The sequence below is a fragment of the Cucumis sativus genome, chromosome 1 (assembly GCF_000004075.3).
Source record: "Cucumis sativus cultivar 9930 chromosome 1, Cucumber_9930_V3, whole genome shotgun sequence".
Taxonomy (NCBI): Eukaryota; Viridiplantae; Streptophyta; class Magnoliopsida; order Cucurbitales; family Cucurbitaceae; genus Cucumis; species Cucumis sativus.
Window position 1 is genome coordinate 29,543,524 of NC_026655.2, and position 11,742 is coordinate 29,555,265.

Genomic DNA, 11,742 nt, shown 5'->3' on the forward strand with positions numbered 1-11,742 from the left:
GTAGACTTAACTTTATGTAGAGCCATAAACATGGATCAAATTCGAGTATATAGCCTAAACAGACTATAGTATATTAGTAAGATTGGAGGCCTTATTTTGGAGACACTATGGATGTAACCTACTTCGTAGTTAGTACAAACGATGTGATCTTAAATCGTTCATGTAGAGACATGAAATTAGAGCATCCTATGTAAAGAGTTTACATAAGACTGGAAACATGAAACAATCACTTTTACGTTATAACACCGTTGACGGTATAAAACTGACTATTTTGATTATTGATGATCTAGATAACTTAATATAAATCCTAAGCTAGCTACGAGTTTCTATTCATATAGAATTATCTTTAGATCTGCATAAGTGAGAGCAGCTTAATAACGCTGGTCCAATAAGCCTTCAATTTCAAGGGTAAGATCGAGTGGATGACTAGGGACATATGATACAATATGGAATTCGCCCTACCTACTTTAGGGTTAGTAAATAGGTTGACTCTAAGTCTGAGAGACCTCACCCACTCATTGGCCTAAGAAAGATTGAGTTTATAGGTTGATCATTTCTAATGTATGGATAACCAGCCTCTCAACTCTTTGATAGATGATAGATGATGGCTTGAAGTGTTTGATCACATCCCATTTTTCAAACAGTAAATGGAACTTTCAATAGTTAAAGCATTTTTCTTGAGTCACAATCAGATCTTCTATCTTTCAATGGTTAGTTTTTATGGTAGCTTTATCATCAAAGAAGGGGTTAATGGTAATCTTCACTCCAAGCAGATCCTTTGAGAACCTTGTAATTTTGTTCTAGTCATTGTAGACAAATATCTTTGTTATGATCCACAAGTTATTAAAATCTTCTTAAGTACCTCATCGCATTTTCTTACCCAATAATTATGTGTATTCAAGTTTTCGAGGTGAGAAGTAGAGTGTTGATCTTGGCCGGACTCACTCTTTAGAAGCCTATGTCTTGATGCTCTGTTTTTTGAAATGTAAAACAAAGGAGTCATTGATTCATGAGACCACCTTGTCCGCATAGCTTGAGCTCGATTGAGTTTGAGGATTAAAGTGACTAGGTGTCTGATGTAATTTTGATTGCCATGACTGGTATTCGTGTTTCATCAAGAAGCTCTTAATCAATTTCAGGAACAATATCCAGCCCTGTTTTGTAGTCCCTAAAAATAGGCGAACAAAAGAGAGATGCTTAGAGAAGTCCCGCGTGATGTCACAATCGCAATCTTTCAAACACGGGACGGGCGATTATGCAGCAATTGTTTAGCTGATCAAAATCCAAAAATCGCGGACAAACTTGCGGTATGATATAGTATTCCTTCACGTTCTTGAGAAAATTGTGTTTATAAAATATGAGATGGATAAGGTTTGATTGCAAGAAGTGCAGTAAGGTTTGGGCAGAGATTTAACTACTATGTCTCTCCTATAATACATTTTTAGCTTTGTCAGACTTGCATATGAAAATGTTGAAACATCACATCCTAGGTTGACGACATAGAAAAGAAAACAGTAGACTAAACTAAGAACGAAACATAAAAGACAATAATTTGGGAGTATATAAACATGCGACCATATGCAAAAAACGCCTCGGACAAGCATGCCCATGACACGTGACGCATCTTAGAATCCATCATGTGGCTTCGTAGTAGTTGAATGAGATGGAACAAATCCTCTACAAACCAAAGCAATTGTTCCTTTGAAATTTGTAGGATTTTTCGAAAATCAACATCTTCAATTTGAAAGAGCCCCTTATCGAATCAAATATATAATAAGAATCATCAATCTTACAGCTCTCCACTCCATTTTTGGTGCTGATGAGTCGTCTAAATATTCGTGAGAGCCAAAAAGTCACCAAAGAAAACTGAAGGTGAAGCCGGAGAACAGAGGAGGAAAGAAAAAATGCAATAGATGTCATCGAAAAGGTGCATATGTTCAATGAAGAAGACAACAGAAGAAAGAGAGGGGAGATCATACTTAGCTCAATTTCACTTCCAACAAAAACAAAATGGGAGGGGAGCCTAAACAAAAAAAGAAAAAAATTGGTAGTTTCTATATTTTGAAAAATGTTTTACAAATTTAAAAAGCCAAGATCATAAATCAAATTACCGAATAGACTTTTTTTAAAAAAAGTAAAAGTAAAAACAGAACGGAAATCCAATTGGTTACAAAACATGAACTTAGCAATTGAAAGGATTAATATTGAATGAATCAAAATTCACCGAGGTTGCAATTTTGAACTTAGCCTCGTGCCCTTGTTATTTTGAATATAGTAAGGTAAGAACAATATGCGGAATACACCAACAATCAAGGCTGACTAAGATTAGTTAATGCCAAATTTTAATTAATCTCCTGTCGATAATGCAATGCTATATTTGTATTTTAGGTAAGCTTTGATGAAGGGCTCCAATTCGCCATCCATTACAGAGACAATGTCTGATGTCTCATATCCTGTCCTAACATCTTTCACTAGCTTGTATGGATGAAACACATAATTCCTTATTTGTTGCCCCCACTCGGCCTTTACGGCATCTCCTCGTATTTGCTTGATTTCGGATGCACGTTGCTCTTCAGCTATGACTAGCAACTTGGCTTTCAACCGGCTTAATGCCTTGATCTTGTTTGCCAGCTGCGATCTCTCCTCTGAATTATAGTTCAGAAGATGAAATGTCGTTAATTCAGAGATTTTTTATAACTTGTTGTAAAGAAACATACGAGTGACTTTGCGAAGAAATATTCGAATCTATCAAAACATGTCACAGTCTGAAAGGTTTGCTTCATTCAGTATGAATGGTTCCAGGTTTCAAACAAGAAGAATTGAAGGACAACACTCAAAACGTCAAACATTTCCAAGAACTATTTTGCTTAAATGTTTTCTCAAAGAAAAGTGATACTTAACACAATAACATGACTGGTTGTTTGACCCACCCACTTCATAAGTCTATATTAAATAACTCAACTCTACCAACTCTAATAGTGTTCCCTATTGAAGTTTGTACATTTATCGAAGAACTTTGTCTACCTTTATCTCTCTTTTGTATATTTATCGAAAAACTCCATACTCACAACTACGCACCCTAGACACAAACTTCCTAACTCGAATATATTAACTACAAACCTTATAACCCAAATCAACGCCCGAACCACACTTTACATGTCAATCAATTGGTTTTATCACAAAAGTGAAATGATTCTGCTCTAAGTGAGGATCACTTTGAACAATTTTTTATGAAAGTTGGGGATGCTGTCCTGTTAACCGTAGTCTTACTAACAGAATATACATCAAGTTTATATGGTGGCTATAAGTGCTTTTAAATTAGAATATGAAACCTGTGCATCGAACCGTGACTCCTGTAGGGATATGAGTGATTCGGACAGCCGTTTCAACCTTGTTAACATTTTGACCTCCTTTTCCCCCCGCCCTTGAAAAGCTTATTTCCAGGTCCTCTTCTGGCAGTTCAACATTCATGGACTCGTCGGGAAGGAGAGGCATGACTTCCACACCAGAAAAGCTTGTCTGCACAGAACTTGTATTAAAACAGGTAGGTTCAATCATCAAACAATCTATCTTGAGAAAAGATGAGCAAGTGGTCACTTAGTTTCACATCATTCATTAGAGGTCAATAAATCATTTTGCATTTTAACGGAAGTTCATGAAAATTTTAAAACATGAATTCATTAGGTGCCTTCAAGTGTCTACCTTTTCTTAATATTTCCAAGCACTACCAAAGATGGGGTTAGTGTAAAAATTACCTGTCGAAGTCCTTTAGAGTTAAAAGGAGACTGTCGCACTATCCTGTGCGTTCCTTTCTCCCCAGATATATATCCATAAGCATAACGGCCTTCAATTTCAATTGTAGCTGATTTTATTCCAGCTTCCTCTCCAGCAGATTTCTCAACCACTCTTGTTTTATATCTTTGCTTCTCTCCCCATCTCACGTACATCCTCAAGAGCATGTCAGCCCAATCCTGCACTGGAGATTATCAAATTTTCAATATTGGAGAAGCAATAAATTTGTGAAAAAGTTGGAGTTCAAAATTCAACACCTAACCGCAATTCCTAGAAGTAGTTTAGAAAACAAGACCAAAGAAATACTTTGAAAACAATTTCCAAGATAAGCCCTTAACTATTGACCTGTGCATCAGTGCCCCCAGCTCCAGCAGAGATAGAGATGACAGCTCCTTCTTTGTCATAAGGACCAGAAAGAAGTTCAGATAATTCAAATTGATCCAGTGCCTTGTTTAGGTCTTTAATGATTTTAGTTGCCTCTTCAAGAAGCCCAACATCTACAGAGTCCATCTCTTCAGTCAGTTTAACGATTGTTTCTGCTTCTTCAACCTGAATCATCATTACACAACCCACACCTGAGGAGATGATTTCATTCACTTTTCAAATCCTTGATTAGGCTATTGATTGAAATGTTAAGGCTTAGTTTGGTTGCAGTCAAGGCAGTTTTAGTCTAATTTTCTTCAAATTATTTCCAAAGCGATTTTATCTCTGCATTTTAATAGAGAATGTTTTTCCAAGTAGAGTCCCTCTTATCATTGGATCATAAAAATGAAAAGAGTAAAAAACAAGAAACCAAATATTGCAATTCCAACAAATGTATAGGAAGCCATAGCCATGCTTGGGTAATCTTTAGAGAGCCCTTCAACAAACACTTGCATTATGACTGCAAGCTAACGATACTAAACTTGATTGCCATTTTTCTTCTAAAGACATAAAACAAAAGATGTGTCTAAATGATATTATAAATTGGAAAACAAGTAGGAGATATTTTTATAAATCTTCAAACAGGATTTGAACAGGCCGGGGCCCTCTTGAAGGAAGAGATTTATGCCTAAACCAATTTGAGCAACACACCTTACATTCAAGGATCTGAATAAATTATGTTAAAGTGCATTAAAAATGAAACAAAATTTTCAAGCACACGAAATGCATATATTTGTGCCCACACGCACATATATTTCAAAGAAAATAAAAAGGGCCATGGCATCCTACCACCACCCCCCCCCCCCCCCCCCCCCACCCCTACCATTCACACGTACGCTCTTGTGGTGCATGCGTGCATGCTTGTGTGTATATTTGAACCAAGATGTGTGTGTGTGCTCGTGTACATGTATATTTCAAAGAGAAAATTTGGGGGGTCATGGCCTCCTAACCATACCGCCCGCACAATTAACATGTACGTGTGTCAGTGTGTGTTTGTCTGCCTATATATGTGCTTGTTTTCTATCTTTAGTGGACTCTCATGTGTTTCTGGTTCTCAAAAAGAATAGTGTCCAGGTATAAAATTGCATGCTATATAAGTACCTGTGTTTTGAAATCAGTAAGCATCTTTATTTTATCTTTTACATCAGTCATGGCCATGAGAACTTTTTGAGCCTTAGATCTGTCATCCCAAAAAGAGTTGTCAGCAGCCTTAGACTCCAAGTCCGCAAGTTCTTGGTCCAACTGTAACAAACCAGCAGAGTTCCTTATCTCTTCCACACGCTCTGAGGTTGTTTCCACTTCTTTCCGTAATGTATAAAAATCTGACAGCAACAAGCAAAGATTATGTCATTTCCATCGTTCTTTAAAAAAAACAGAAAGAGAACTTTTCATTGGTATAATGAAAAGAGACTAATGCTCTAGATATAAGGAGCCATTAAAGAATGAAAAGTCGGTGGGGGCAGATATCTAAACAAGGTTAACATGCCCTCTATGCTCTCATATGATATCCCAATACAAAATACAACCAAACTAAGGTTCAAAGCATGAAATGATCATAACATCATAAAAAGGTCGACAATACAAGATAAAACAAAATTTATATCATTTCTAAGCTGGAAAAATTGGGAATTAGATGTATCCATGTAAACAATTGATGTGTAAAATCAAAGTCTGGGGCAACAAACACCCTGTTGTGACTTAAAAGTAGTCGCAATATTATCTAGTAGTTGTCGGCTTACCAGAATAAAAACAATAAAAGTATCATAGTAATTGAGAGGTAAAATGGAAAATAATCATATTTCAATACTTAAAAATAGCCTCTCTTAAATACAATGAGAATACAAATGCAAAATGCAGGTAATAACCATAATGGGTTAATAAGAAATGTAACAAAAATTATAACAAGTATCCACATCTACAGGAGTACCCCACCACGAAAAAAATGTAAATTGAAAGCTCCCATCTTGGCTAAGAACTGTTGAAGAACAAAGGAGTCCAAGGCCTTGGTAAACATGCTAGCTAATTGAGAGTGAGATTTTGATCAAACAGGTAACTTCTTTAAAGTTCCTCAATCAACTTTCTCTCGAACAAAATGAGAGCCAATCTCAATATGTTTTGTATGCTTGTGAAAAGATGGATTCAAAGCTATGGCTATAGTCACTTGATTGTCACAAAAGACTACTATAGGAGGGGACTGAAATTGCAAATCACAAATTAGATGATAAACCTAAGTGATTCCACTAAAAAACATGGTCACTGCTCAATATTCAACTTCGACTGAGGAGCAAGATATGGTAGCTTGTTTCTTCAAGTTTCAAGAAACAAGAGAATCCCCCAAAAAGATGCAAAAATGCATCACACGGTGTCAAGTGTCAAGGCATGAACCTTAGCCAGAATCGACAAAACCTTCAAATTTGAAGGAGTTAGTAGATCAAAATAAGATCCCTTGTCTAACGTTCCTTTCCAAATATCTCAACACATAATGAGCATCGAGACTATCAAAATGTGGCTTTGAAATATACTGACTCAACTTATACTGAAACAAACATGAAGTTTAGATATTTGTAAATGTCACCAACGTACAAAAGGAGAGCAACAAATGAAGTACCAGCACCCTTGATGAAGAGAGAAGGGCTTGCTTTCAAATGAACAAAGCCATGAGCAATTAAAACTGAACAAAACTTGGAAAACCATAGTCATGAAGTTTGCTTGAGGCCATAAATTGATTTATGGAGTTTACTCACAAGAGTAGATTTTGTAATTGTTCCATCAAAGAAACTTTCTTTATTCTTTCCACATAAAGCAATTAAGAGTGCTACGCTCCAAGATGCAAAAATGCTTGATCCTATCAGTGGATGTGTAACAAGAACCATAGTTGGCCCATATGAATGATGCATATGGAAGGGATTTAAATGAGTTTCTTTTTTCTTTTTTTTTTATAAGGAACAATTTCATTGATGGAATGAAAACTACAAAAGGAAGGGGAGAGAAGGCCCCAGGCTAAAGGAATTACAGGAGGAAGGATTTCCAATTGGTCGTAAGGAAAACAAAGCTGTAAGATGTAAATTGCTCGAACAGTTTACACCAGGAAATTGTGATATTAATAACCTGATCAACAAAATTATTAAAGTCATTCAATTTGTTGTTGAAAATATGGTCACTTTGCTCAAGCTAAATACGCCAAAGGAAAGCATGGGATGTTGGAGAAGTTGAGAGTCCCACATTGGAAAAACCAAAGAGACTCATACTCCATGTAAGATAGATGGTTTATTCCTTTCATTGCAAATTAGTTTTGAGATGAAACCTCATACTATCAAGTTTAACATGGTATCAGAGCCCAGAAAACGCAAACAGATATTTGGTCCAAGATAGGTGAACCCAAAGAGACACCATCTTGAGGAGACATGTTGGAGAAGTTGAGAGTCCCACATTGAAAAAACCAAGAAGACTTATACTCCATATAAGATAGATGGGTTACACCTCTTGTTGTCAATTGGTTTTGGTATGAAACCTCATACTATCAAATTTATCATAGTATCAGAGCTCCCAAAGAGGCACCATCTTGAGGGAGCATGTTGGAGAAGTTGAGAGTCTCACATTGGAAAAACCAAGGAGACTCATACTCCATATAAGATATAGATGAGTTACTTCTCTCATTGCCAATTGGTTTTAAGATGGAACCTCATACTATCAAATTTAAAATAGAAAAGAGGTTCATACTATCAAATTTAAAATAGAAAAGGTGCTTCCAAAGGATGTCTTTTCTTCTATTAAAGGGATGGGCATCAATAACAGAAGAAAGAATGATGGTGATATCCTTTGAAAGCATGAAGGATGGTTCCAGAAGGTAATGGCAGAAAGCATGAAAGATGGTTCCAGAAGGTAAGGATGTCTTTTCTTCTATTAAAGGGATGGGCATCAATAACAGAAGAAAGAATGATGGTGATATCCTTTGAAAGCATGAAGGATGGTTCCAAAAGGTAATGGCAGAAAGCATGAAGGATGGTTCCAGAAGGTAATGGCAGAACAGACGGTAATGGCAGAATAGGAAGAGGTAACTTTGTGTTTCTGAATCGTTCCTACAAAGAGTGCACCAATTTGATTATTTAGGGAAATCACCCGACCAAATTGCAGTTATGGTATCCTGGTGTAAGAAATTTGTTTGACCATGTCTGAAATCAATCCATGTTCACCATAGAAGATCTAAGAAATTTGTTTGTCCATGTCTGAAATCAATCCATGTTCACCATAGAAGATCAAAAGAAGGAAAGTCAAGAAAGAATACAAAGATGAAGCATGAGAACGGAATGGTGAGAACACACGTGCAAATTGCAGTAATAACAATAACTGGTTGATAACTAAAAATAAAGTATAATGAGTATTCACATATACACTAATAAAAAGGCTTAAGCAATTCGTCACACAATTGAGTATTCACAGAGCAACATTTAAACTTGAACATCATCTAACATAAGCATTGACCACAATTCACGAATAACATACAACTAGTAAAGTCACTAATTGTTAGGTCAACACATTAAGAGGGTTGGATTCAAGGAGCCTATGGGCGACCTCATAGTGACCAAATTTTAATGTTTGAAAAGCCAACATTGGAAGCCAAATATGTCACAGCAATATTTACTTGATCACTTGGGCACGAGTAAAAATACATCAAGTTATTTTTATGAAGAAAAAAAAAACATTATATGAATAAAGATTTTATCATCTTCCATAGCTGGAAATATTAGACACATGGTAAGAAATAAATTTTTCTTAACTAAACTACTGTTCGAATTACAAACTTCCGACATCAAAAGAACTTTCAACTATATGGCTACTTCTTGTTAGTTTTACGTCCGAAACCTTTACGCTCGAAGAATTAGTTAGTTAGCATTAAAAGAATCATAAAGGCACAAAGGGTGTTCAATAATGAGGGCAAAACATCATGAACACAGTAGTTTCAGTCTAGGAATTTAAATATTGTTCGTAAGGGAACTAGACATGCCTTGCATTGCCCATTCTCGCGTATCAGTGTCGATTGCCTCACCCACCGGGCTCTCGTGCGTTGCAAATGGAACTGCAGGAAGCAACCAACAACTTACAGAAACTGAAATTCATTGAAAGAAAATAAACGAGCAAAGAAGCATACGAGACGATTCAGAATAACCCAGAATCAATTCAATGAAAAAAAAACAGAAATTAATTGGATAACGTGAACCTAAGTGATTTGAAAAATGGGGTACGAAATGGGGGATCTTCGAATCGACTGACCGAGAGAAAAACGAGAGTGAGTTGAGAGAGAAGTGCGAAAGTGGGGAGAAGGGGAAGTTGGTCGGAATTGTAGGGAGATGGAAGCTCCGGTACTTTGAAATTTGGGAAGTGGAAGAAAAATGGGGGAGGTGCCGAGCCACAAGGTGCGGTGAAGAACGTCCATGTCTTTATCAGCGTTTGTATAGTGTTCACAAGTACTTATCTTTAGTTTATTCTATTTTGTCATAAATAAATAAGTTGGTAATTGTTTGAAAATAACCCATCAAAGGCATAGTTTGTTTTCGTCAATGCAATGCGGGGATTTACATAAATGCAAGAAAATCAAAAGTAATAACATTTTAGAGGAAAAGAAAAAAAAAATGGAGATTACAATTTCTTTTTCTTCTTCTCGTTCTTCTTTTTTCTTCTTGTTTTTGTGCTGCTACTTTTTTTTTATTTAATTTTTATAATTTTAGGTTTTAATTAATCTTTTCTTTATTTTTTAATCAAATTCAACAATTCAATTTTGTAAGTGATAGGTCCTGAAACTAAAGTATTTTTGATGAATTATTTTCTGTAAATTGTTTAATTCTTAGGGATGTTTGTTTTTATTTGTTTATGTGAAGCTGTAGATAGTTCATCTTTGAGAAAGATATCATACTAACAGATAACCCCTACTTTCTCCTCTCCTCTCCTTATGTGACTACTACAGTGGCTCAGCCACGGCGCGACAGGTCCGAAGGCTAGGATATTACGAGGACGGAGGACGGGGGTTGTTTTTATTTGTTTGTGTGAAGCTGTACATTGTTCATCGTTGGCTTTAATTTTGTGTATAGATGTACATATAATTTGAAATTTTATTTTATATTATTTATGTGAAGATGTAGGCATTAAGAATCTACCGGAAAATGTAATAATCAAAATTAGTTTGCAAAAGAACTTGATCACTTTCTATTGCTAATAAACATTGATAAAACTCTATCACTTTATATCAATTGTGTATTGTGTGAAAATGTGCAAGTTAAAAGTAGTTTGCAATAGAACTCTATCACTTTCTATCGGCGATAGACAGTGATAAAATTCTATCACTTTCTATAAATTATGTATTGTGTGAACATGTAGTGAGTTCAAAGTAGTCTGCAATAGGACTCTATCACTAATTTAAATTTAGGTTGCAATAGAACTTTATCACTTTCTATTAGTATTGCTCATTTAAAATTAGTTTGCAACAATAGTTTATCATTTTCTATCACGGATAGACAATGATAGAACTTTATCACTTTCTATTAGTTGTTTATTGTATTAAAATGTAACAAGTTAAAATGATAGATCTCTATCATTGATATAGTTGCATTCATAGTTTCCCAATTAGCTTCTTATATAACGTTTTTTTTTTTTTTTGCAGTAATTTAATGTCATGGTTATGTTAGACCACTATTGTTATTTACTTATAATAGAAGAAAGAAAAATATGGCATGTGAGGAACCACCAACAGTTAATTAAAAGATAACAGTTATTTAAAAATTAAATCGATGAGAGGGAGATAGGAAAGGGCAGACAAATTTTAGTAAAGAAATGGGTCTGCAATACTCGTTGAGAGATAGGGAAACTGAAGGATTGTGATCTCGTCTTGGTTTGAATTTTAGTATTTTGATTTCTGTTGTTTTTTGTGTTTTGGATTATGAGAGTTTCCTTGTTTGTTGTTTGAGAATTTTCTATAATTTACTTTATATCGTAGCTTTGAGTTTCAAATATCAATATAATAGAAACACTACATCACTTAAATTGAAGAATTAATTAATAGCTAAATTAAATATCTTATACTTAACTAAAATTAAATTTGAATCATATTCAAATATAAATTTATCTCCTAACCAATAAATTTAATATGAATCTAATTCACATTAAATTAATATTTGAAGTCATTCAAACATTTTATCTTTCATAAATTAATTTTGAATCATATCCAAAATTAAATTTATATAATAAAGTTTAATTAAAATATATAAAATTTATATTATAATGTATCACCATACATTATACTAATTCCTAATATAAATAAATCTCATTATCCTTTATGAGCTAAGAAGGGACATAATGAACCTATAGATTATAAGCTACAACGATATGAGATTAATTGGCTAAATCATTAACCACATTAATCAATATTTGTTAATAGTGTGTCCACTCCACTAAAGACTTACAGGTGAACTCTTCTCAGTGTAGGTATATTTTTGTATCCATGAATATAGACCAATAACAATAAATTAGTCCTTC

General features: G+C 34.8%; 1 protein-coding gene across 4 annotated transcripts; it reads right to left on the reverse strand.

Moving 5' to 3' along the window:
- Positions 1–2,167: 2,167 nt before the first annotated feature.
- On the reverse strand, positions 2,168–9,685 carry LOC101204205 (peptide chain release factor PrfB1, chloroplastic). Of its 4 annotated transcripts, none has more exons than XM_011661901.2 (7): positions 9,487–9,685; positions 9,221–9,292; positions 5,317–5,537; positions 4,131–4,341; positions 3,756–3,976; positions 3,333–3,519; positions 2,168–2,645 (listed from the first exon to the last, which is right to left on the reverse strand). In XM_011661901.2, exons 1-7 carry the CDS (start codon positions 9,647–9,649, stop codon positions 2,347–2,349), a joined length of 1,374 nt encoding a protein of 457 aa, XP_011660203.1. In that variant the 5' UTR covers positions 9,650–9,685; the 3' UTR covers positions 2,168–2,346.
- Positions 9,686–11,742: the final 2,057 nt, after the last annotated feature.

Bases quoted from the DNA above. Each gene is read 5' to 3' on its own strand.
- LOC101204205 (XM_011661898.2), bottom strand. From the start codon at position 9,649: ATGGACGTTCTTCACCGCACCTTGTGGCTCGGCACCTCCCCCATTTTT. The intron at 5,538-9,220 runs GCATGTCTAGTT...TGTTGCTGTCAG, and splicing joins GCGAGAATGGGCAATGCAAG to ATTTTTATACATTACGGAAA. The intron at 3,520-3,755 runs GTAATTTTTACA...AGTTCTGTGCAG, and splicing joins ACTCTAAAGGACTTCGACAG to ACAAGCTTTTCTGGTGTGGA.